The 26,751-nt window shown below is 39.3% G+C and overlaps 1 protein-coding gene across 4 annotated transcripts; it reads right to left on the reverse strand.

The window, feature by feature from the left end:
* Nucleotides 1–354: 354 nt before the first annotated feature.
* On the reverse strand, nucleotides 355–24,525 carry ERGIC2 (ERGIC and golgi 2). 4 transcript variants are annotated; one of them, XM_014249088.2, is made up of 14 exons: nucleotides 24,374–24,525; nucleotides 19,100–19,245; nucleotides 16,127–16,235; nucleotides 14,603–14,649; nucleotides 13,540–13,610; nucleotides 12,943–12,983; nucleotides 12,139–12,240; nucleotides 10,594–10,689; nucleotides 9,820–9,875; nucleotides 8,752–8,850; nucleotides 7,525–7,622; nucleotides 4,058–4,220; nucleotides 3,124–3,203; nucleotides 355–2,324 (listed from the first exon to the last, which is right to left on the reverse strand). In XM_014249088.2, exons 2-14 carry the CDS (start codon nucleotides 19,203–19,205, stop codon nucleotides 2,259–2,261), a joined length of 1,134 nt encoding a protein of 377 aa, XP_014104563.1. In that variant the 5' UTR covers nucleotides 19,206–19,245; nucleotides 24,374–24,525; the 3' UTR covers nucleotides 355–2,258. The 4 variants fall into 4 exon arrangements, with proteins under 4 accessions (XP_014104563.1, XP_087911934.1, XP_005519246.1 ...); XM_088055808.1 differs by lacking the exon at nucleotides 24,374–24,525 and adding an exon at nucleotides 24,093–24,305; XM_005519189.3 differs by lacking the exon at nucleotides 24,374–24,525 and adding an exon at nucleotides 21,428–21,571.
* Nucleotides 24,526–26,751: the final 2,226 nt, after the last annotated feature.

The following is a 26,751-nucleotide window of genomic DNA, read 5'->3' on the forward strand; positions in this document are numbered from 1 at the left end:
CTGGGCTTCTGTTTCCCTTGGGACATCCATTCCTCCCATTTTCAGAATCCTACACTCACTTTTGCATAATGCAAATAAATGTGATCAAAAAGTCCCTGCAATAAATTATTATTTTCTCTAGGACTCTCCTGCACATGCTGGTTAAGGTGCTGACAACACAAGGTACCAAGGTCAGTAGTACTGTTCCAACTACCAAACCCACTGTGGGGAGAAAGCAAACAGCAGGAGGGTCAACTGATCCTGCATTCACTCTGCAATGCAGCACCTCACATCTGCATAAATTTTCTTCCATTAGCAACCAGCCCTCACACAAGCTTTTTTTAGATAAAACAACATGAATATGTCACACAAAGATTTAAGACACATCCAGCCACTTGGCTCTTTTATGTGAGAATAGAAAGTAACATTTAAAGTTCTGCTACAGAAAGTCAACTGAAATCAGTCTCTCCCACCAGTACAGTCTGTTCCACACAGATAAGAAACAAGTGTTAGGAAAAGCCCAAAGCAGAACCAGTCTGAGCAGAAGTAGGAAAGAAACCTCAGAAGGAAATAGCGAAGAGAAATGAGAACCAAAGAGTTTCTCAAGTTGCTGGAGTTTTAATCAAGGTTAAAAAAACAAAGCACAAAAGAGAAAACCCCAAACCTGGCTGTCATCCCCAAGGACCTGGCTTCCTTGAACTTTTTTCTCAATAGCCAAATTCAACAAGTCTTTCCTTATTTCCCACATTTTATTTACTACTTCATTTCTTTTTAGGAAGCCCTTCACTTTGCATAGCAAATCAGCTGTGTTATTAACACTATGCTCATCAACAAAGTCCAAGTGCCCTATAAAGTACATTAATGGAAGTCAGTAAAATCTGACAATGCCACAGAGATTTTTATTTTTCTCTAATTAGTCCTCTTAATTAAAATATTAATTCCATGGTGAGTAAAGCCAGGATCAGCATCATCTTCTAACATATTAAATCAGTTTTGCTGAGAAGGAATCATATTAATAATTTTTTACAGTGGTGGAGTAACTGTTCAACCACAGGTGTACACCAGTAGTTCAGTAGTAACATGATGTTCGGTCTCTCAATTCACCATTTGCATTAATAACATTCTTTCTCAGTAGCATATTTATAATACAATATTGCTCTTCATTTAATTTACAAAAAACTTCATGAATAGCAAGGATTAGTTCTGCAGATCCTGTCTCATCACCTTTTGCAGCAATATGATTCAGATTCCCTGAAGCCACCTACTACCAGCTCTACACTCCCTGCCTGGCCTAGCAGACCTCCCAACTGCCCTGAACTGGCAGCTTCTTGCCCCCTTCTCCCTTCCCCTCTCCATTTCCAGGACGTGGATGTCCCCATGGCTCCCACATGAGCACCACAGCTACAACAAAGATTCCATCAAAGCAATTTCTTTACCAAGAAAAAGCCATAGGAAGATTTCCTGATCTTTTTACCAGGGAGTCCTGCTTTTTATCAAAACTACAGTCAAATGCCTTACTTAAAGGGTTTCTGATTCAAAGTCCAAAAGCTGTGCAGGCTGGAGCGCATCCTTGGAGTCCTTGGGCACTTCCACACCAATGCCAGAAGTGACACTCTCACTGTTGGCACAGTGGTTGTGTGGAAACAGAAGAACTCCACTGTTCCACGTTTCTTCCACTAAGGAATGGTGAGGCTGCAGAATGGCAGTGCTTGTGACCAACGTCATGGCTTGGGCTCCACCTTACTCTCGTGTTCCCCTCTTCAGGATTTCATAGGATTGCTCCCCAGCTGTATGAAAGGTGTCTTAGCCCCTCAACCCCAGCATTATAAAAGAAGAAGAAAAGCCAATACACCATTTGCACACTTAAGAGAAACTCCAGCTCAGTTACTGTGCCTCTGTGGCTGCTGCCAGCCTTTCCACACCCACTTCTACTCTTTCCTCCTTGGGGCCTGCAGCCTTCCTGGGCATCACTAAGATGCTTCAGTGGTCACGGGCAGCCACCACAAAGATGTTCAGCTTGTCCATGAATACTGTATTGGCAGCAACACTCCTTCACTCTCCAGAAGATCATCCACCTCACTGGTCTCACAATTTCCTATGTCTCCACGTGCACTCAAAGACAAAAAATTACACAAATTGTTTTGTTGGAGGTTTTCTTTTTTTTGTAAAGGCTTCATTTTTTTGTTGCCCATCAGCACTGTCTCAGCATATTGCACAATGGTTTCTTTATTATAAAAAAGTCTGTATCAGGCAGGAAGAAAAAAAAATTTCTCAGGAGGCTAATGTGTATTATTGTCTGTAATTAGAGGTAAGTGGTTGTTTGTGTGGCCATCAGGAAGTGGGACCTGGTGAAACAAAAACAAGGTGTTATTAATGGCTCAACCAGAAACAGAACATCCACCCTCCCTCCTCAAAAAAAACACACTTCTTTATTCTTGCACTTTTTCTGGATGCCTTTACCTGGCCTCTCATAGATATATTACACAAATTTGGTTGTTTTCTTTCCTCTCTCCCCACTCACATATTTGGCCAGATGGCAAACTTCAACTAAATTTGAGACAAAGGCAGAGGTCTCAAAGGCTATCTACAGGCTTAAATGGGAAAAGTAAAAGTAATATACAATCAAGTAGTTGCTAGAGAAGCAATCCTCATATTGCCTAATGAAGGGAAAGGTGAAGGCTCAGCTCTTTCACACAGCTTGGCAGTAGCCTGCAGAACAATAATGAGCACCACTGAACCCCTGCAGCACACAGTGCTGCTTCTTCAGTGTGCAGGCCAAGCAAAAGGATATGTGAAACCAAAACCAGGACAGGGAGACTGACCAGGCCTGGGAAACATATGAATATGTTATATATGTTTTATGAAGCAATATGAAAATAAGAATATAGCAAGGACAATGAAGGGAACATAGGACATCTAAGAGACTCAACTGCATTAATTCAGTTTGTCAGAGAACTCTGCTTATTTACATTTTAGATTTTCCAACTATTTTTAAAAGCTGTTGAATCTATGCTAATATGCATATCAAGGGGAGGGTTTATTGCAAATATCTCAAATTCTCCTGGGACCAAGTCCCAAGGTTGTCCTTGTCATCCATCCCCTGCTGTATCACTTAGGGAAATACTTAGAGGAAGTTTTCCTTACCGATGTGGATTTGTAAGAGCCCAGTCTGAAACGGCAAAAAATAATTTCTGCTACAAATCTTCCAAAGCCATGTAAAATTCCTGCAATGTCAAACAAGATTTAAACTGTCACCAGGAGTAAAAATGTATTATTTATGGAAGCATTGCAACAAAGCAACGCACCATACTTAGGACACAGTGCAGTAAACCTATACATAAAACACTGGGAAATTAACATGGAAGAAATGAAATATCAGGGGCAGGGCAGGGGAGAATCCCAACATTCTGAAATGCATCAAGAAAGCAAAGCTACCAAGCAAATGTAATTCCCTCTGCAAGCTTTCATGGGTGAAAATACACTGTGTGGGATGGAAATATCTACTTCGAAAAGCAGCTCTTAGTTTGAAGCCTCTTTACTGGGCTCTCTTCCAATGACAGCCAAGGAAAGAAATAACTAGTAATCCAGATACCCTATTATATCTTGACCAGTAACGAATTGTGCCTTTTCAACTTAGTTTATTTTCTTTGATGAAGCAAATCCAGCAGTTCATTGACAAGGAAAATCTTCCCAATTACTTCAGATGGAAATTTTATCTCAACTTTTGTTATTGATTAATTACTGGATCCCAACTATAGGAAATACACAGAATATCAGTATTTGTGTGTGTACATTCAAATACATAGATATCTATATATCTATGGACAGATGTGGTCTTGCTTTTCCAGAAGTAAATAAACTTTGCTATAGTTACCAAAAAGGAAACAACAGGCCCTCAGAACACCAGAAATGCCATATTGGGACACCAAAACTGAGTAGCTTTTATGGCACATTTCAATGCACACAAATGCGCACTTTGTCTTAAACCTGTTAAGAGGACTCCCTGTAACTTATCCATAGCAATCACCATGATAAAAAAAAAAAGATAGAACTTAAGAAGGAAGACACTGATAATCACCTGTAGTTGAAAAAATTCCACCAATAATGCCACAGAGCCTCACTAAGAACTGCCAAAAAGGCATGTGTTCTTCTGTCACTGTCACCATAAGTGAACTGATGTCATATTTCATGAATATTCCTGACACCCCATGGCTGCCAGCTGCATGGTTAATTACTCTTTCCTGAAAGAAAAGACAGAAACACCTGTTAGTCACACTTTTTATTACTCACAAGAAAATCAGTCTTACAAGATGGGATGACAAAGAGTTATTTAATCAGAGTTCACAATGAACAGAAGACTGGGGAGTATCAGGGTCACTTTGACCAATACCTTCTAAAAGTGAAATATCATGAAGTAAAAAATTACTTTCCGGGTCACTGGTCTACTGTGCTGCTTATCAATATTCACTATTGTGCTTTGGTACTGTTCTCTCAAGACTCTCACATGGTCCTTCAAACAGGATTTTTATAACTGGATTTGTGTTGGTACCTGTGAAGATAATGCTACAGTCTTGGCCTAGCCTGTGAACTCAGGGAGTGCGCTGGTGTAATACTTGCCACAGCTCTTCCTACTTTATCAGCCACTATGAATTACTTAACTTGGCGTGAGACCTTAATGAGATTTATGCTCTTGAACAGCCTTAGCAATGGCAGAATCCCCAGAAGATTTATATAAATCATAGAATACCAGATTGGAAGGCACCCCAAGGAACACCTGGTCCAACCTTTCTTGGCAAAAGCCTCTTTTCAAACTTTTTGTCAGTTGCATCGTATCAGACAACAGTTACACAGCAAGAAATACACCTAAATAAATAAACACCCCAAGCTTACTATGACTACCAGGCACCTCAGTCCTAATCTGAGAAATTTCTAGTTTCTTTTCATTTGCAAAATTCTTAAACCCAAAGACACCAAAGAGGAGACTGTAGCTGCTATAAATACCTGCTTTTTAAAAACGGTTTCAAGAGAGATCATACCTCAAAACAAAAGTTTGCTATCAATTTGTTGTTACTGAAAGGTGTTGATAAATGTACTGCCAGGTAAGTCTGGCTGAAAATATCTAAGGACAGCAGAAAAGATCATAACGAACTCAAGACAAACTCAGCCATCCCTAAGCTAGTAAGAACCGAGAAAAGCAATATATCACAGCTCCATTTCTCTGTTTTAACAGTTTGTACTCAAAAAACATGCAGAATACCACTTTGGAAAACGCATGTTAAGCAACTTCTTCAATTAGCTAACATTATCAAAAACTATACTGCTTTTTATGGTAGCACATCAAAATTAAAAGGATGCCAAAATAATGCATCAGTAGTGACAACAGGTCCCAAAAACTTTGCAATGGGTGAAACAAAACATAAAACAAACCAGTAGAAAATGCTTTCCATATTTCAAAGCATGACAACTGTCAGTATTTGGAGATGAATGATACTAATCATTCTAGTCATACTAAAAAGGAAGAGAAGACTGAAGGTAGTTAAACAGAACCTTGCCACTGGCAAAGGACAAAACCGTACTTTTGTTTGCTTCTCCTCTGTTATTTCCCTAAGCCTTACTAGTCTTTCGAGGTCAAATAGTGTAAAAAGAATATGAAGTTAAATCAAAAACACAAAACTCCACCCGTAAAAGAAACAAAATAATTTTCTTGCCAACCATTTTGATCTGCTTCCAGCTTCTAGTGCTGCAGACGATTTAACTTTTGATTGTTAAAATCTGCTAAAAATTAGTAATCTTGCATCAGATAGCTCAGTGAAGCCTTGCTAGAATTAAATCTTCTTTACATAAATAACTACAGTATCTCAACCATCAAGAGTAGTGGAGAAGATTCAGCCCACACCTCTCAAACTCTGCTTCCCCATGTGCCCAACACCAGCAATTAAACCTCACTGCATTCAAATTTAAGTCATGGCTGCCAGACCCCCTTTTTCCATGTCTGCATATGTGCCTACTCTTTCAAAATAAACGTACTAAGGTGTTCAGTGAATAGCTGCTCTTCGTAACCTCTCCCAGCTCATCTAATAGGAGAGTTTGGCTCCCTAAGATTAAACACAAAGAAGCTTTGGAGGCAACAAGGCTGCCTGATGAGGCAGTGAGAGTAAACAAGTACATAATGGACACTTTATCTCAATTATTCATTATTCTTCTCTCAAGCAACCTGTGCTTGTAGCAACTTTCATAAAAATACATCCCCACAAAAAACTGAAGAGCTAACTTAGACTGGACAGTTGATGCAAAGAACCACTATTACACAGGAACAGAGAAAAACTGAATACAAGATAAAAAAAAAAAAGGAACAATAAGATAAGCTGTTGACTGAGTTTAAGGAATGCCTTAGTTGCTGCAGATTGTGCAGGGAAAACACAAAGCAGATTGCTAAACCAGCAGGAGGTGGGAGTATACTGCATTATGAAATTCCTCTTCCTTCTCTCTTCAGTCCAGCTTTCGCAAGTTTTGGAGCAAACCCTTCCCTTCAGTGGCCTGGCATATCCAAGGCCACTTGGTGTCTTGAACACCAAGACATCACCTCTATCCTACTTTCCCTAGCCCAGTATTTTTCAGAAGCACAACATGGAATTATGAGGAAATAAAAAATTCTCCCTTGGAGAACACCACAAGCTCTAATACAGTGAACTGCCATCCTACTAACACCTACATTTTCTTTCAACCCAAGGCTTTCTTCTCACCTCTCACCTGATCTGTCATTTTTAATTAAACTTTTCACAAAGGTTTGTTTCTTTGGCTTTTGAATAAAAGATGAAACAGAGTTCAGTATCTGAAAATAAGACGTAGTCAGTACACCCAAGGCTTTTTTCCTATTCACAGCAGTCTTTAAATTAGTACTTTGTGATACATACTATGCTGCATTAACTACCTTTGTTATGGACTCGGAATTAAAAGCCTCTCAAAACCCAGAAGTAGAAGCTCTCTAGTCTTGAGAGAAATTAAATTTGGTGGTTCAACAAAGGTTAAACAAGACAACTGAGATCAGTTTTTCATATAAACTACCCATTTCTGTTTCTTAGACTCCACCTCAACCAAGTTAAGGATATTCCAGTGAGCTGCTTCTTGGTTTGCTTCCCACATGGATAAAAAGCTAAAGGTGAATTAAATATTTGTAAAGCTAAACATTGGGTTACAGACCTAAAATTTGGAGGATTTCATCACCATTACTATTACCATCCAATGAAGTGGTAATTACTGTCTATCATTAATTCTAATATCAGACTCCTGATCTACAGATGCAAAACATTAATAGAAGAAGCTTAGTTGTGTCACCAAGCATATATATATATATATATATATATATATATATATATTTTACCCATCACTGCTGTGTGATTTACAGATCACAGAATGTTCTACAAAGAGTCTCTTCATGCTAGACAACTTTTCAAAACCATGCTACTATTTTGACATTTGAATTTTTGTGTTCAATCACTTAGATTTTTTTATCTTCATTTTTTTTTCCTTCTTTCTTCTACTTACCCTTTCTGTCACTGAAAATTGGTGAGTTTCTGCTGAAATTTTGTATGTATGGAGTTTGGTTGGCACAACTGTGATAAAATACTGGAACATCTGATTGTCTAGAAGTAAAAAAAAAAATCTTACTGTTGAATCAGTAACGGAGTTAAAGGCCATCTGTGATATTGACAAATAAATCAACGAAATAATAAATCAGCTAAGCCGTTTGCACTAGGGACTTGCTTCAAGGAATGCCAGCACTGCCAAATCTACTTCAGCACCATCTGCACAAAGCTAGTTTCCATGGAAAAGACATATGTCCCATTTACACTCAGAAATTTAAAACTTTCCCATGTAATGAAAAGACTCATTAAGGTCAGGCCACTCAAAGCTTCAAATGAAGCACACAGGTAGTGTTTTCCAGGGCTCTAGAACAAGTTTCACACTGTCACATGTTTCATGATATACACAAATCTCAGGTTTGAATAGATTTTGACCACAGAATTGTATGCACAGTGCTGGAAGCCCTTCTAAACTGGTTACAGATTCTCTCTCAATTACATTTCCAGAGTATTCTTCTAGTGCCATCAGCATGCTCATGCATTTGACTGCTCTTTATGCAATTCCCTAAGGGAACAAACACCAATAGACTGAAGCAATTTATTTCAACTACACTAAACCATTCTGGCTGTAAGAGCCAAGGAACTGACTGGCTTTGAGACAACAGTGGTTGTAGAAGGTTCTGGGGTTCACTCTCACAGGGAATGCCAGAGGTGAGATGAGGCAGATTACTACTCTCATTTATTTATACATGAGGAAACGAAGTGCTACACAAACCCATCCTGTTTCACCACAAAACACACTGTGGATGGGACAAACCAAATACAGGAATAGAATCTAAGACTCCTGGTGCTATTTTTTAAACCAAATCAGGCTTATTTTTCCCCAGTATGAATCAGATCTATGATTCTCCACTATAACATACTGCTGCAATATGGTCAGACATAGTGTAACTTCAACAAAACAAACCTGGAAAAAAACACAAATCGCCTCTAAGGAAGGACAGAACAGCAATGCAGATATTAGAAAGAAATGCCCATTTAAGATGTCATGTAGATAACTGAAGAGGAGATTGCTCATTACCAAATTTAGCCTGACATGCTGCTTGATTTATGAAAAACAATAATACTTTAAATGTAACTATTGGGAAACTCAACAAAACAAGTTTTTTTTTAAGCACACAACACTTACGATCTGATGCAATTTTTTCTGTTCCATCCAACGGATTAATAATTCCTGGAATAAGTTCTCCAAATGACAAATGATCTATTCTATGGGAGAAGTTGTAGGCTGAAAGACAATACAGAGAAATTAAGCATTTTTAAACTATGGGAGTCTGAACTTAGCCAAAAAGATGCATCCATTTTTGACTCTGGAATATTCTAATTAGTGCATTTATTAAACACCACCATCGTTGGATCTACTACGCACACTTCAAAGAAAACTCAAATCCAAAACATTTAACAAAAAAGTTATATTTTCTAGAAAAGAGCTTCTAAACCAAATTTTAACTATATTTGAATCAATAGTGGAGCTCAAAAGAGTTATAATTTTATAACGGAGAATTTCTAGTTGGCCAAATACTTACATTATTCTACAGCTCATGTTCTTGTAAGCAATTGCATTAAAAAGACTAAGATTTAGTAAATCAAACATACAGAGGAAGTATAAGGCAGCTGCAAAGTTATTACACTGCCTATTTTGCAGATACTTAAGATGTATAAATTAATTAAAGTGTTAACAAATTCATGGGCAGACATTTGGAGGCTTAACCAACTCTAACTGGTTTAATCAAGTTAATTTTGCACAGTAAGTCACATTTGCCTCACATTAAGTTAAGTCAGCAATACACATTTAGTATCTAGATTCATAGTCCAAAAAATTAAGTTTCTAAGGAAAAAAGTCAGAAATTTTTAACCTTTTAGAAAGGTCTTCAAGGAAAGAGGTAATTTGGACTGAAATACAGGGTGTGCATTATATGTGTCTATGTTACAACACAGAACATCTGAGATCCTAGAGTTACCATTACTACAGAAGCAACCTAAAAATAATCCTAATAGTGTTAAATGTATGAAAACAAATTGTTATCGAGTCAGATCATTGCAAAGAATATTCTTCGCTTTTTTTTTTTTTTGCAATGCAATTGCACAGCTAGAACATCTCTAAAGCAGCAACCTAACATGAACCTAACATGAACTAGGAGACAGCAGTCTGATTGAAGTGAATCATGTTGGTATGGAGATGACAGAAGGAACTTACAGTCATGGCTTACAAGGGCTGCCAAGTGTGCATGGCCTCGAGGGTGTGGTATTGCCCTGAAAAAAGCAACAAATGTTTTATGAATCCACACAGGACTATGTAGAAAAATTACCTTTCCTCTTCTATTTCAATAAATATTTATAAAGTATGTAATATCCACATATGTATAACACAACATATATACGCTTAAATAAACATAACATATACATATATATCTGTTTTATAAATTGGTATCTATTGTGCATATCTATATAAAACCCAAATATGACATTTTTATTACTGTCAAGTACAGACAGACTGAACAGTAAGGTCAGGAATCTTGGACTCACAAAAACCCTCTTACACAAAACTAGTGTCTTGCATTTTTAGAAATATCAAAACCACATCAAGTCACTATGATTTTGGAAGAGTAACCAAGTCCTAATATATGAAAAGCTGCAGAACTGCTCAAGTGACTAATAAAAGTTTGACCTTATTTATCCTATGAGTAAGCAAGTTAACCACACTCTGTATTTGCCCTTTTACAAAGCAATTTTCAAGAGTTTCCATCCTGTAAAACACTGAAATTCATAATGACTACATTACATGAAACAATGCACTGCACGGTTTTGGTAATTTATGAAGAAAATTAACAGTGCAAGCCTGAGTACAGGAAGGTCAATAAAACCCAGTCATTAATTGAAGCATAAAAGCACACACACATAACATACATGCGCTATATAGAATGTAGAAGTCAAGGGATTTTTTTATTCTCAAGAATTGGACAGAACATACTTGCCCACAGTTATGTGAAAGTTCCCTGCAACTTTATTGACATAGAGATGACCATGAATTCTGCATGCATCTGGCGACCGTAATGAATTATCTTCCCTGTTTAAATAAAACAACATTGAAAGTACTTGAGAATATTCACTGTCTAGCAGAAATAACAGCAGTACAGTTAGATCTCTTTTGCCTAGCATAAAGATACAGTATTATCATCTACCTGTCCTTAATGTGTTCTGGAATCATACCAGATATGGTGGAAGGTAGGGAAGCTAGTGAAGGTCAGTTTGATAAAACCAATGAGCTTTCATTCATACTTTTATTCAAAAATCCGGCCTACAAGACTGGCTTATATCTGAACATGCAAACAGAAAACATTAGACCATAAGTGTATCTGCCCCAGGGATTTTTATTTTCCTACTTCCTTTCTACCAAAAATTGCTTGGAAAATTTAAATGCTACAATGAACAGAACCAAATGCATTTTGGTCACAATAACAACACTGTAGCAAGAAGATATTTCAACTTTATTTTTCACAAAAGCTTCCACTCCTCCTCACTCATGTTGTGATGTTCACAAAAAAATCTGTTTCCAAAATCTGCTCTTTAGAGGGAGATGAAAACCAAATTTTTTTCAACACATCTCAAGCATAAATACCATTTCAAATACTGCACTAACAAGCAACACAGAGGCACAGAAGGACTTAATTAATCTGAAGACATAAAGCAAATGAGAAAAAAAATATTTTTTGAGCCATCTTTAAGCTTGCCTTAGGAAGGAAGAATATATCTGATCCTCAGACAGGGAGATTACAACACAAGAAATGTGTATGTCAGCTTTGGTGTTTGGTTTTATTCAGTACTTTTTAGGTTTAGTGCTTTTTCTAAGTGGAGAAAATTTCAGCTTTCATCTAGAAAGTGCTTTTTCCTTGGGGGGAAAAAAATAAAATCACATAGCATCTAGATTCAGCAGACCAGACATTCTATGCACTAATCTCTTAACACTTCTGAGTAGCTGGAATTAAGTGAAAATAGCAAGGCTTCTTCATACAATCTTAACAGTGCTATCTTAGACTTACCTATCTTAGGAATTTACTAACAAAACACATTGGTATGCAAACGTTGATTCTTGTAAAATTATGAAGCATTACAACACAGGTAATAGCAGCACTGCTTTTAAAAGCTGCTGGACAGAAAGGTAGTTTTAAAAAAAAGACTCTTGTTTAGCATTGCTCTGGCATTACTAATTCCCATTAGGAAGGAGGCACCAGACCAAATGGAATATAAAGGCGTGTGTATATATTTACTCGTGTCTGCACACGTATGTGTAAGGACATACACAAAACCTGGAAACCTTCTCCAGTTTGGAAACCTCAAAAGTTTTCATAAAACAACAGCTCTCCAAAGGAAGTATCAAAAGTACACTATTTTAAAATTAATTAAAAAGCAGTGAGATCTTGTCTTACAACCTTGTCTTCTGGGGGTGGTGTGGAATCAAAACCACAATAAAATGTTAAGTCTAATTCATAGGGTTGAAAATCACAGTTTTTCTTACCGTGGTGGCAGTGCTGTAGAAGCACTTTTAAATGCACTTTTGAATATCACATCTTGAAGAGAGTGTTCTTCCTGCAGCCTACTCTGAATTAGTTGCAGCATCCTAAAGATTACAGACAAGCATGAATACATGCAACAGTAAAACAAAATCTAGCTTCACAGTTCATTACTGGCTTCATTTGCAGGTAGCAAATCAAGAACTTAGCAAAGCTGATGACAGTAATTAAGCATTAAACTTTGGGAATAGTATTTTATACAGAATTTAAAGCTCAGGTGTTCACAGCAGTGTGTTATCTAAATACCAAAACTAGCCAGACCCCCAAATAAGTTTCAATACTATTACAAGACTATCACTATAATGGGCACACACAACACCAAGCTATTAAAGTGATAAACACTGTGTCAATTAAGTTATAGGATTTTTTGCTAGAATGTGCCAATTTGTTACAATGGCTCAGCTTTGACATTTAGATATCTATTTTACACATTTGATTCCATGATTTTAACTTGTGCTACCAAGCATTCATTTGGAAACAGAAGCTGAGCGAGTCCATACATCTTGCTTGCAACTTGGAACAGCATGACCGCATTGAACAGGTAAGTCCAAAGCCAATTTTCTTTTTCCATAACAGAGATCTTAAATAATGAGGAAAGCAAAGTAACTTAGCATCTTTTTGTAGGTTTGCATTCTTAAATTACAAGCAGGAGTTGTTAGACTCAGGACATAGTTATGTCATGTAGCTCTGGCATACTTCGAAGTCACTTTCAATACAGATAATACAAACCATGCCTCTCAGTGCTTTACCTCTGCAATTCTTTTTGTTGTGGGGTGAGTTCAAATGGTACCTGAAACAAAAATAATACATCTAATAAAACACACAGAAAGTATCCCTTCCATGAAACCCAGAAGAGAATTGGGGGTGTGGGTATAAAGTTATAATCAACTTCACACTTGGCACCACAGAGTAGTTTATGAAAGGACTTTGCAGTCCTTAGTTCAAGTATAAAAATTTCTGTCCCTTCCCACGCAGAACTGCAAAGGAGCAATCTTTGAAAGACAAAGGTCCAGGTGCAGATTGCTTATTTCTATGCTGATCCCACATGAAGCACTAAAGACAAGCTACCAGACCTGCTATACTTCATCAGCATTAGAGGATCACTAGTAACATCTGTTCACCAAGTTCAAACATAAATATTAGTTAACACAAATGTACTCAGTAAATTCAATTGCAATTAATGCTCAAATGTACCCAGAAGCTATGGCCAAAAGAGATCAACTACAGAATATTTCTCTAAGAGGTTGGTGGAGAAAAAAAAAAAACGCAAGCAAACAAACCAGCCCAGTAGTACTTTGCACCAAGAGGAATTCAATTTTTAAATAAAAAGGAAAGAATCAACTTACTGGTTCATAGATTAAGCCATCTGCAGAGGCAACCATTGTTTCTGCTAAATCCAGAACATCAGCCCCCACATCTATTTTAAACAAGGAAAAATATTAAGTCACACAGATGATCAAGGACAAGCTAAAAAAATTCAAGTTGAAATGAAGTTTTACAGTACAGTGATAAACTTCAGTCTATGTTCTTGTTCCTTCAACCTATTTAACCTTCAACATCATCTGATGGACACTGACCAAAAACTCTTCAAATGTGCAGTATTTTCTCACTGATTTAACACCTACAGAGAAATTGTATGAACCACACATACAAGCTTTCTAGTATCTGCTATGCATCAATATTTTCTCCTGTTTTACAAGCAATGACCAGAGACCAAGACTACTCAAAATAGAGGATAAAAGTTTATTCGCAAAAAAACCAAACAAAAAAAAACCCAACCAAAAAGCCACTGATCTACCATACAATTAATGCAAGGATTAAACTAGCCAAAAGTAGTGAATCCTGAAAATTTTCTTGCATTCCTGGTAGAAGCAGTATTCTCTCTTCTCAGTCCAGGACAATCAAGACTGAACACAAATAAAGGTTCATTACCTAAATGATGTCAAAATAATATTAAGAATTGCCTTTATAAGGAAGGCATACCTCTTACATTCATGAGGAAGATGAAATTATGCTATGGTTTCAGCGCTGTTAAACAGCAGACCAGCTTAATATAAACCAAGTTCATAAATAAATACCAATTGTTATAAATTCCTGCTGCTGAGGTGAGTCTCACAATGAGCTTTTAAAATATTTCAGTGAAAAGGAGACCAAACAACAGATCCTATTCCTGCTGACAGATAAAGCAAGGTTCTGCAATGTGCAAATGAGATGGCACAGATATTCTCTTTACATTTCTTACTAATTCCTTCAATGAGTCATATGCCATCAAGATCACTATATGCCATTAAGATCAGAAAAAGTTAACCTGGTAAAATATTCTGAACAATATCCAACTATATTGTGAGCAAGTGTGCTCTCTGAAGAGGCTTTAAAGTGTTTAAAAACTTTAATTGATGGAATACTTACACTGACACCTCATGGCAACTGTAATATCAATATTGATCCTTAATTTACTGGAAAGAGAAAAAAAGGCAAAAATCCATTAAGTGACATTGAATACAAGTATCAAGAAAAAAATCTCAGACTACTTGCAGAAATACAGCCAGGTACCAAAATTTATACCAATAAATATAAAGCTGTTTAAAATTTGGGTGAAGCAACATGGATTTTTAGAGCACATTAAACCACTTTTTAACTTAAGAGATAACCTCCATCACACCAAAAGTCTGATTGTGTGGCATTCCCCAATATTCTGGGCATTTCCTATTGGTTTTCATGTTAGTTTCACAAATGTCATTTGAACTATTAAGAAATAAACCCCCTCACTATAGTCACAGGGTTCTGTTCCCAGGGAGCTTCCTCTGGGACTTAGCTGACCACAAGCAAATCACATAAGCAAGGTATTCAACACTGGCTCAGCTGGGGTCAGACAGGGTCAATAGAGAGGAGAAAAGCAGTTAAAATTATACCAGCCTCCATTGGTTAAAACTGTCAAGAACCACAAGCTGAGTGATCAGCCCACAATCAAACTGGGGAATCAGTAGGACATACCCAAATCCCTCTTAACTGATGGACTACCCTTCCCGTGTGATAGCTTCACTTGGGATATAACCTACTTTAACAAAGACCCAAATGTGAAATTACAGCTGTCTGATTGGATTTACTACCATTTGAGTTTTTGATTCATCTCCTTTACATTTTTCCTTTTTTTTTTTTCATTACAGAAAACTTCATTATTTCTCATGTACAAGACATACAATTAATAAATGTATCTTTAGCTTGTTACCACAGCAACTACCCAAACAGATTTTAAAGTTATTTCAGTTTAGTTTCAGTTAGTTCAGTTCATGGGTGCCTGGCGATGGGCCATTCTCAAACCACAACACAGACACATGACATTTAAAGGTGTTCAGGGCACAGAATCTGCATTAACTTCACAGGGACTCATGGGTGCCTGACCAGCTCTGGAAGAAAGGCAAACAATCCTGACAGACACATGAAACCATCAGCAAACAAATCTTCAGGGGGACTGTATTTGAAGACAAAATCAGTGACAACCTCTAATAACGCAGTCAAAGTTCTGAGCACTTCAGGTTCACCTCCAGTAGCACAAAGTATAATGGCAAGATACTAAGTGTATGAACTAGAGAAAGCCTCCAGCCCAAGTTGGGGGGTTTACCTACTGATGCGGAGTTACATCTTACAATGTTCTCTGAATTGTTAGCAAGTAATTCCTAAGGGAGCTCCTTCAATAAGAAACCTATACTATTGTGACTTCCTCATAGCAGAAATCTCAATTTATCTTCTTCATAGATTACACAGAAGAAAAAGCTCCAAAACAATCAACAGGTGAAAAATCGAATCTATGTAGTATTTAATTTGTAATTTCAATTATAAATTGCTTTCAAGTCACATGAACATTTTAAATCTATTCTTTCCTGAAATGCAGGCAACTAACATTTTAAAAAGAATTTTAACAAAAAATGTTACCTAGTAAAATCCTTGTCTACTTCATATTCATATTTCATCCATGTATCCCGGTACACCATGAACTCCATTATAGTCAGGAAAGCTATTGTTGTAAATGCTATCAGAGAAACTGGTCAGAGGGAAAAAAAGTAGACATTGAGACTGTGAGAAATATTATTCAGAAATATATTTATTAATTTATTAATAAATTCTTAATTATTTATTAATAATTTATTAAGTATTATTAATTAATAATAATTTATTAAGTATTAGAAATATAAGCAGAACAGAATTCAAACAATTCCAGAAGTTGAGCATTACCAGTACAACACTGGTATCTTTGATTTATAAATCCAAAAGCTGCTATTAGACAAGTTGTTTTCACAATGATAGTATTTGTTTTTAGACAGGAGTGGAAAAGAGGAAGTCCTACCTTTGCATCAAGAAAGTACTTTTTAAGTACAGTCAAATACTGGAATTAGGAGGTTGTGAAATTCCCGTATAGAAAATTTAAGAACAGGCTATATCCTTCTCCACATATAAAATGCACACAAATCACTGTCAGGGATGGTCTAGGAAAACTCAATCCTAACTTCCAACATGAAAGAAGAAGGTAGTGCATCTTGAAATCCCTTCAAGCCTCCACTTGTCTAGATGTCAATTTTTTAAAAGATTTTTTTTATATCAAGTCTTAGACTCAAGAAGCTAGGAGACAAGAGAAATAATATGCATTATAATGCTTGTGTATAGCTACACATAACCATATATGTCATATTGTCATGACTCCCACCCCAGTATTTCAAACAATTCTCCCTCTGGCAACAAGCAACACACAGCTATCCATTCTGCCAATAAGTGAAGAACCTGAAATTATTTTTAGGATGAAAACTAACTGGTATACTTTAGTGGTACATGCGCTTCACTTATCTCCAAGGCAGCCTACTCATCACACTTGCGAAGTTGTACAATGCAAGGAGAAGATCTCCCTGCTGCACAGTCAGAAACACAGTAACAGATGCACAGAAGCACCTGCTATGCCCCTTTTATTAAATCATAGCTTTTATAAGCTGGAAAATACTTCAGTTATAGAGCATAGTAGCAATTTGAACAGCTTATTTGCACTGTAGGTTTTTAATTTACATTCTGTGGAATATCTCTGTGGAATCTGTGAAGGGCAGCTTGAGAAAAAATAAGCTCATTGTTGACAGGCTTCAACTCACTACACAGAGATCCAGAAGCCAGAGGGGGGAGCAGAGAGTCCTTGGGGATCAGGAAAGCAGCTATTGACTATTGCATAGATCAGCAATGTTTCCAGTTCTAGCTTTCAGCTGACACTATGTAGCAATCACACTATGAATTTCACACACAATGAAACCCTTCGTGTCAACTGCACAAATCAATTAATCACTCTGGCTGTTCATTTCCTTTTGGAACCGGTAGGCCAGACTCACCCTGGCTATGCAGCAATAGGAAAGCTGGAGATATGACTATCCAGAACCATACAAACACCATTAGAACCACAGCTGCTTTCTGGATAATTCTGAGAAATTGTATGTGTTGATCTGAACAGAAAAATAAAGTCTTGTAGATTTTCCCTCCTGAAGGGTCTCACAGCCACAGAGCTGGAGTTTGAGCCTGTTTGAGTAACCAGGACTTATTTTGCAATGGGTTTGAAGGCTGTGAAAGCCAGAGAATAGAGTCTTGGTATGTTCTAGATCCTTATCGCATCAGAAAGTAAGTCTGACACTTTGATCATGAATGAAACACAAATACTATATTCATATTTCATAATGGCACAGAAAAAGACAATCCTATATTGTCAGTTATAAGGTTACTGGGATAAAACCAAAGAATGTTAAAGTAACTTCTGGTGCTGAGAAATCCTTAAGGCACCATTCACTTAAGCAAAGGTCTCATGAAGGATAGTACTATACTACAAAAAAAGGATTCTTTAAGCATGTGGTGGTTTTATGAAAATTATAACAAAGAAACAACACCCTTGTTTCCTCAGAAACTGAGACTAACAAAGAATTATTTAAACACTTCTCAGAGATTATTTTATATACAATAATCCTTTAATTATTAACAGTCCACTTGAGGAAACAGCAAAGTAATATAGAACTTTCTGATATTTTCTTCTACACTATAAGTGGCATAACAACTTCAAAGGCTTATCTGTAGGTTGCAATTGCTTCCTGAACTTTTTATTCAATTGAATTTCAGGCGTAATCACACACATGAGAGAGATTTTTGTCCTCCACTTCTAAGTGCTAGCCGTATCCTATCTGCAAATAATTCTAAGAGTCCAAGAGATGAAGTCACTATTTTCAGATCAGGCTACCTCTAACTCAGCTCAACTTAAAGACACAATTTTATGATAAGATAGGTAAAGAAAGGTCATTTTTACAGCTCTAGCTTTTTCAGAGAACCTCAAGTGACTATATGAACAGTACAAGCACATGTCCTGGATTAAAGTGTTTAGTCCTTCAAGGGGCTTTCCTAACTCTTAAAATCAAGTGCGCCTTCAAGAGAAAAGCTTTAGAAAACTGCTCTTCATCCTGATGCTCAATTTACCTGTCTCTGAAGAATATTTTTCTACTTTTGCAAAAGCATAGTGTTGAATCCCACTATCATTTCAGGTCATGTTCACTCAGTCTCACCCTACCTGACACCAAGAAAAGAGTTTGGTGAGACAACAAATGAGAAAGTTTTGTCACAGGCTTGGCATAGTGCAGTTCCAGTTGCAACTGGTTAGTTTTTATTTCTAACCTTTACATTGGGATGAGTCTCCCCAGTTTTATACAAAATCTCCCTTCAGATGAGTGATAGATGCATCTGTTTGGTAAGATACTATGTCTTTACTTGAAGGGGATGAGCTCAGTCAATCCACCCAAGAATTCAAGAAACCAGTTTTAGCTACTTTCAGGTGAACACAGATGCCTGTCTTCCTCATGCTAAAGTTTCTATCAATATCAGCATCTCAAACAGGCCTACCTGTGCCTCCGCTTGCTGAAGTCTCCACATAGCTTTCAGGAACCTTTGGAAAGGCATCCAATTCTTTCATCAAATTCAAGGTCTTCTTCCGATTCAGTCGCCTCATCTTCAGCACACTCGTCCACCTCCTCCTTCATATACTCCCTCTAATTTGAGAATAAATCATTATGATTAAAAGACACAGATAATATTGCTCAAACTGACTGGCTTTAACATAATGCAATAACAAGGGCATTCAAACCCCAGAAATATGTTTTCAAGAAACACATGCTAGACAACTGGATGGTCACTCTTGCTTCAAGAAAACTGTTAAGACTGGCCTGGACACCACTGCCTACAGTCCAGCCACAACCAGCACATTCACCATTTAATTACTATGTTCAATTTCTTTCTCATTTGAGTTCTTACTTGTAGTGAATATATTGCATTTTAAATTAAAAAAAAAAAGTCAAACTCAGTCCTGAAGTAAATTTTCTAAACAAACCTGACAGCGCAGAGAAGTCACTGACTGAGGAGAAAATATCTAATAGGCTGCATAAACTTTAGAGGACATCAGATTGCTCTCCACATTTGGCCATTGTGGGCACATACTACATCCTAAAGGAAAAAAAAGGTGCATTTCACATTTTTACAGGTATAGAATATTATGATCATAAAATGACTATTTTTTTCCTCTATAAAAATACCTTCCAAAGCAAGTTGTGGATCGAATCCTAACTCCATCCTTCAGAATAATTTCTGTACATGACATGATCTCTGCTTGGAGTCATGTTAAGCAGCAGGATGCTGAGAAAAGCAGGTTGCCCTGGAAATACTGTCTTAAACCATTTCCAAATCATGCAAATATGCTCACAGCCTGGTCCTGCCAATAGACTGCAAGTTTTAACAAGTTGACACTGTTGTTTTTCTTCTAGGGAACTGCTGAACTTAACCCTGAATTTCTGAAGCTATGAAAACAATCATGCACTTAATGTATTCTGAGAATATGTCACCTTATTGTTCCCTATCATCATCTTGATGATGGAAAAAACTGAACTCATCTACCCTGTTTCAAGAGAACATCAAGTCTCTGGGATGTTCTAGTGAAATTACTCAAGATCTATTCCCTGCTTTGCCCCTTCCTGGTGCTGAGCAGGCTTTGTACCATGCAATAAAAAAGCAATAGGCTCTACTGGAAATTAAAGTTCACACAAGAAAAATCATCTATGCCTGCAACACTCTCATTAAACGAATTGACTTCGGACACACTCTGCCCTTGGTCAGGCTGCAGAGATCAACAAAATGATATTGTGTGTTTAGCAGAGGATTCAAATAAACACCAGTTGAGTGGTCAGAGGAGATAAGTGCTGGAGCAGGCTTTTGGTTACACAGCATAAAAAAAATAATGAGGAAGCAAGGTTCTGTCCTTACTACACCTTACTAAACTGTGAGTTTTAAAGAATAAACTCACAGTAGCTCAAGAAAAAGCTCAAGGAAAAACACTTCAGTGCACAGATATGGCAAAGCAGCTGCTTGGACACAGCTGAAGTCATAACATTCGTTAGGACAGAGGAAACACCAACAGGGCTTATCCTACACATAAAGCAATGAAGCCAACATAGCACCCTTTCATTTTCTGCATATCTTCCCTGCTATCACGTGTAAGAGCACACCGTAAAGAGGCACAAGATAAACACAGGGAATTTGAGAGCACATTGCTAAAAAACTTTCTAAATCACCCTGCATCAGTAAGTATGTGGATTTTTGTAATCCAGCTAGAAATATGCAATCTGTTCATCGGTTTCTTTAATCCCACACAGACAGACTCACTTTCAGCTACAAACCCAGATGGAGACCTGATCCCTGCCCCCTGCCCATCTCCACACAGGTACTACTACAGACACACCAAAAAATCTGGAGTCCATAGCTCCATGAAAGTAAGGTACTGTGAATCCAAGAGCCAACTGCCTTAAGAAGCTATTATTATTATTCACGATAAATAAGGGACAAAGCACAGCACAAATGCCACTCAAGACCAGAGGTCCGCTCGAAGCCATGACAACTCCGACCTAGTTGAGGGTCTCGGGCAGTTTTCGCTTCCTCAGATAACTTGGCAGCGAAGCCGCTACCGGCGCGTCCCAACACCCGCTCCCACGGGCGAGGAGCGGCCCCACGCCTGAAACCCCCTGCCGGGGACTCGGGTCCGGCTTCACGCCGAAAGAGGCCCCGGCCGCTAGCTCGGAGCCCACACACCTGTGCGGGCCGCGGGCGCTCCCCGCCGCCGCCACGCACCGGGTAGCCGCGGGACGGGACAGGCCGCGCCCCCGCTCTCCCGTCGCCCTCCCCTACCTCTCGCTTCTGCCGCCGCTGCCCAGCGCCGCGGGCGAGGCCAGACGGGAGAGACGAGCCGCAACGCGCTGCCCGGCGCCCGCCCCGTTGAGCATGGCACCGCCGGCCGGGGCGGGCTCCCTCCGCCGCCGACGCCCGGCGGGAGCCGCGGGCCGACGGGAGCGGAGGAGCGCCCCGCCCGCCCCTGCGCGCATGCTCGCAGCCCCTCGGGCATGCGCCGGCTGCCGCGGCCCGGGGCGGGCTGGGGCGCGCAGGGGCAGGGGCGCATGGCCACGGCGGGGGCCGTATTCCCCGGGGCGCCGCGCTGCCGGCCTGTGCCCGGCAGCGCAGCCGGGAGCAGCCGCGGGCTGAGCCTCCGGAGCCGCAGGCAGTGCGGCCCCACGCCCCTCGCAGGGCGCCCTGCACAACTTCGCAGCCGGTCCCGCAGGCGCTTGGGCTCCCGGGCATGGCAGTGCCGCCCCCGCCGCGACAGAAGGGACGTGCTGCTCCGGAGCATCTGTGACCGTGCGAGGTTCCGAATGATCGTTTAAAGCGGTGGATGCCAAGTACCTTCCAAAACAAACCGATGAAGGGCTGTCACGCGGATTGCAGTATTAATACTAGTTTGGACACTATGGATATAGAAGCAGGCAGCGTTTGAAAAGAGGCAGCATCTTGGTTAACTATGAAGGACAAGGCTTTAAGACAGTGACTTATGGTAGTGAGGAAGGAAAGATTTTAAGCTCACAAGCCAGTCTTCAGACTTGAAGTGAAGGAAGTAAGAGGGCTTACGTATACCCAAAGTCTCCGTCCTTTTCCCTGCGCTGGTGCAGTTAACTAATAGGCACTGTCTCACCACAAGCTTTCTGCCTTAGTAACTGCAGCATTAGTTTATCTGTAGATTTTTCCTTACAATCCTATCAACTCTCATCATGCTACTGTCACTCTGCCCACAGGTAGCTGACCCAACCTAGACATGTTACAGCCAAAAAGGGAGCTCTCCCAATATAGTAGTACTCCCAGGGAATACTAACATCTTTGAAGATATCAAAACGATTCAAGAAAAATTGCTCAATGTAAGGTTTTTAAAGAAAAAATATATACCAGACATCTATTGTCATAGACCTGAAAAAAAAAAAGAGACTGAAGAGTCCAGTATTTTTGATAATGAGTCAAACAAATAAAACCCACACCCTAGAAACACAGAGAGTGGTGAATTCCACAGCATTAATTCAGATTTGCTCTTTTTAATGGTTTAGAGGAAAAAGTAGATCCATGACAAAAGAGTTTCAATAGCACGCCAAAGTACACACAATTTGAATTAAACAACTCTTTGGGTACAGCATTTGAGAATAAAAGGAGTCTGAAATAAGAAGGGAACACAAACAGATTCAGAGTACCTTTTGCTTTTTGGTGATAGGCAGGAAGGAAGGAAACAAACATGCCAGTGGTTCTCAATGAATTGTGATCAATGTGTTTCCATCATTTTACCAACTATAATAACAGCTGGATCAGACAGTCAAAAACAAAAAAGGGGGGGGAGAAGTATGATATTACAAGAGATAAATAACCAGGCTAAAAATATGTATATCTGAGCATTTGTTCCCTCATCTCAAAAAGAGCAGGCAGCTTTAGCTCCAGCACATCAAGCTCTTACTTTGACATGCCTAAGTTCTAGGGTATAATTCAGCAGACATGGATTTTTCTGGCTAAGCCCTATTTTCCCTTGAAATGCTCTCAGCATTGAGGCTTGGAAGGAGAAACTGATAGATCTGTTTAGTTGCTATGCAGCAGAGATGCTCAACAGATGTTTTCACAGGCAGACAATCTCATCTGCTCACAGATAAACATGGGTTCAGCCTTAGTGCTCAACATCACATTGAGATGCCTCTTACAGAGAAGTGGCACGGAACAAAACTGCTTGCAGCTTTGCATCACTATAGTCTTATAAATAAGACTTCATATAAGACTTCTAACTACAGATGTCTCCATGAGATATCTCCGTGAAATTTTGAGGGAAAACACAGGAAAAAAAAATTCAGAATTTAGGAAAAACAGAGAAAAATTATATAGTGATAACACTATATACTAACACTATGTATTTGACTACACTGTGCTAAAGAGAGACAACAGTGATTGCACTGCACCCATCAAGTACCAGACTACTCAAATTCAAACCATGCTCCTTTCCTTATGCCCCGTGTGTTTCCTGCTCTCCTGATCACACCTAAGTCGTGACAGCCTACAAGTATCTGCCAAATAACCTCAGCGAGCCCGATTAGGAGGAAGAAATCTAGCTGCCAGTTGCAAACCATGCAGGGGGGCAAACGGGCTGTCCCTCAGCTGCTGCTGTATGCATTTGTTTCAGTTCAGTATGTAACAGGATCCCAAAGCACCCCGAGACTTAAATGTAGCCACCTATGCAAAAATAAAACTATCTTCCAGAAAACCCCAACACTTCTTAACACTGGTGATTTATGAAGTCCCTTGATGTGTGCAAAGGGAGGAAATCACGTCTCATATAGAACAGTTTAGCAAACCACAAATCACGTAGGACAGAAAAAAAAATTGTTCAAAGCCCAAGAGTAAGGGCTATGAAGAACATTGATATCAAAGACAGTAACAAAGAGGACGGTAGTAGACCAAACAAGAGAAACAAACGTAAACATGCACAGCTATCGCCCACCTGTGTTTCAACACACTTCAGCATTAGTTAAAAAGCTGGAAGCCGTGCGCAGGATATACAAACTAAAATAAAAACCTGTAAAGCATGTCGAGACTAAACACAAGCCCCCATCGTTTACTGCTGCTACAGTCGCCTGCACAGGTGGTTCATGAGAGCTGAAAAAGCATTTTGTTAACAGGAAGGGGCGAGGGAAAGGCGGGATAGCACGAGGGAGAGCGGCCAGGAGCTCCTGCAGAGCGTGAGGAGAGGCAAGGATTCAGAGAAGAGAGCAGCCGCTTTACCGGAACGTGGAGGCATCGAAGTGGCATTTAGGAAGGAGAAGGAGGGCAGAGGAAACAGGTGCAGAAGAGCGAATACGGAGATGAGCGGTAGGAGTGGCTGGAAAGGGGGTGGAGGAGAAGAAAGTCCTGGAGGTTGAGAGGTGAGGGCTGGGGAGATTGGAAATGATATGGCGTGAGGGAGGGGCAGCAAGGTGACGACGAGGGAGGTCAGCGGCAGCCGTAGCGTCCATGAGGGCGGGAGGGGCGGCCCTGAGGGTGCGGGCCCTTGGAGCGGGCTGGGGCGGGAGCGCCCTCGGCCAATGAGGAGGATCCACGCTCAGGGAAGCGGGAGGAGGCGCCGGGGAGCTCCGGCCGCCCGCGGCCCCGCCCGGGAGGGCCCGGGGAACTCCCTCTCCCCGCGGCCGGAGGCGCGGGGAGCCGGCCCAGGGCCGGGATGGAGCGGGCGCAGTACCGTCCCGCAGGTGGTCACTGCCGCGGGGTTTGCTCACCGGCTGCCACTTTCTTGGACTGTCTCTAGCCGGTGTCAATAAAAGTAAGGTTTTGATGAAAGATAGACTTGGTCTCTCTAATCTTTAACGTCAGTTTTCTAACTCAACCTTACTTCTGGTCTTCTGAGAGATCCTTTTTTTAAGTCACCCTAGGGCAGATTTCTTGTCATAGAGTCTCAAAAGAAGAACAGCCCTGCTCACTGAAAGGAGAACGATGTTAAAACTACTGACTCGATCTGAAGCAATCCCATTTCCCATTAATCCATTGTATAAACAAAATGGCTTTCTTCTACGTAGTCACCACTGTTTTCATACATAATTAATTACCGCTACAAGTTTTTTTAAAGATAAATTAATCCTAATTCTTATATGAATATTTCTGTGACGTAGCTAATGTTTAAGATGCAATTTATAGAGCATGAAGCTCATGGGGAGCTCGCAAGGCAGCTGAGATAAGAGCTGTGTTGCACTGCAGGGAAGTACTGTGAAAGCTGTGTTTGAAAAATGTTACAATGTAATCTTCCTGGGATTTTTTTTTTTTTTCTTTTTTTTTTTTCTTTTCCTAAGAGTTTAAATTGTTTGGTGCAGACAGATAACCGCCTCAAAGTTGTGTCTTTCATTCAGCAGAGATTTGCTGTATGTTGTTGCTAGATTGTATGGTATCTGTGGGGAGGAAAGGAACATCACTCACTGAAATGAATTCCTGTCCAGATTATCAATGTCAGGTTGGTAATAAAGCCTGCTCTTTCACTGCTTGGCTATTTTTAGTGATTAGATCATGATTACAAAACAGAAATATTTTGATAATTGATCAAGTTACATAGAAACACAAATCCTTCCACATAATGTTCTTGAATTGTCTAAACATAGCACAAGGCCATTTGAGGAGACAAAGACACACTAGTGTATGCCATGACCTTCAGTATTTCTTTCATTTTAATGTTTTATTTTCTGTTCTTTGGAACACAGTTTTCCTGAAAAAAACACGACCATTAATAAACAGGTTTCTCAAAATTTATTTGAAGCTGTATTCACAATTATACTATATTTTACTCTTTTGCTACAACTTTGCTTGGTCCCAGCATAAAACTTAGTCTTGAAAAATATCACTAGTCTTAAAAACATGGATGGTAGGAGGTATTTGGCCTTCTGCAGGGTTACCTGGTTGAGAATGGTGTTAGCTGGCATAGTGGAGGAACAAGAACCATTTGCCTTGGTAGAGGAAAAGACATTGCTGTTTGTTAACTGCATTAAAGGCACTAAAGCCTTTCTCGGGGTTTGGGAGAGGTCTGGATAAGCCATATGTGAGGTGATAGTGATACTAGCCTATTCATAAATAGTAAATATGACATAGTCTTACTAGTATTTTATCAAAAACTTTCAAGTTGTTTTGACACTTGTGGTGTTAGAATTATACTAGTAGTATGCATATAAGGTGATGCTTAGTCAGCAGAAGACAGCATATTTCCCCAAAGTTATTGTAAACTCTGTGTAGTATGCACATTTGGTTATTTGGGCTCTATAAGAAATAAGATTTTTGTATTTTCTTGTAAATTTTTCCCATGATGTTCCCGCAGGCCAAACAGATTATCAGGAAATCTTGACAAAACGGTAAGAAAGTTTTGCTTTACAAGAATATTATTTTGATTTTAATAATAAAGAAAATGAACTCCATATATTGCTGAGGGATTTTAAAATTTGTTTTATCATGCTTGTTGCTTTCTGTAACAATTTGAATATGATTGGTGAGAGCTGAACCTTGCAAAAATAAAAACTGGTTATTAAGCTTTATCTAGTCAAAGCATAATCTGTCAATCACCAGGGTTTTATATAATTTTCAGGACACTCTGCAAGGCAATCTGAAGGGGTAAGGATACTCTTAGGTGAGTA

This window comes from Pseudopodoces humilis, chromosome 5 (genome assembly GCF_049639895.1).
Source record: "Pseudopodoces humilis isolate 2021_Gansu_Grassland_sample_001 chromosome 5, ASM4963989v1, whole genome shotgun sequence".
Taxonomy (NCBI): domain Eukaryota; kingdom Metazoa; phylum Chordata; class Aves; order Passeriformes; family Paridae; genus Pseudopodoces; species Pseudopodoces humilis.

Bases quoted from the DNA above. Each gene is read 5' to 3' on its own strand.
- ERGIC2 (XM_014249088.2), bottom strand. From the start codon at position 19,205: ATGAGGCGACTGAATCGGAAGAAGACCTTGAATTTGATGAAAGAATTG. The intron at 12,241-12,942 runs GTAAAGCACTGA...TGTAATCTTTAG, and splicing joins CAACAAAAAGAATTGCAGAG to GATGCTGCAACTAATTCAGA. The intron at 2,325-3,123 runs GTAAGGAAAACT...TTGTTTCACCAG, and splicing joins GCTCTTACAAATCCACATCG to GTCCCACTTCCTGATGGCCA.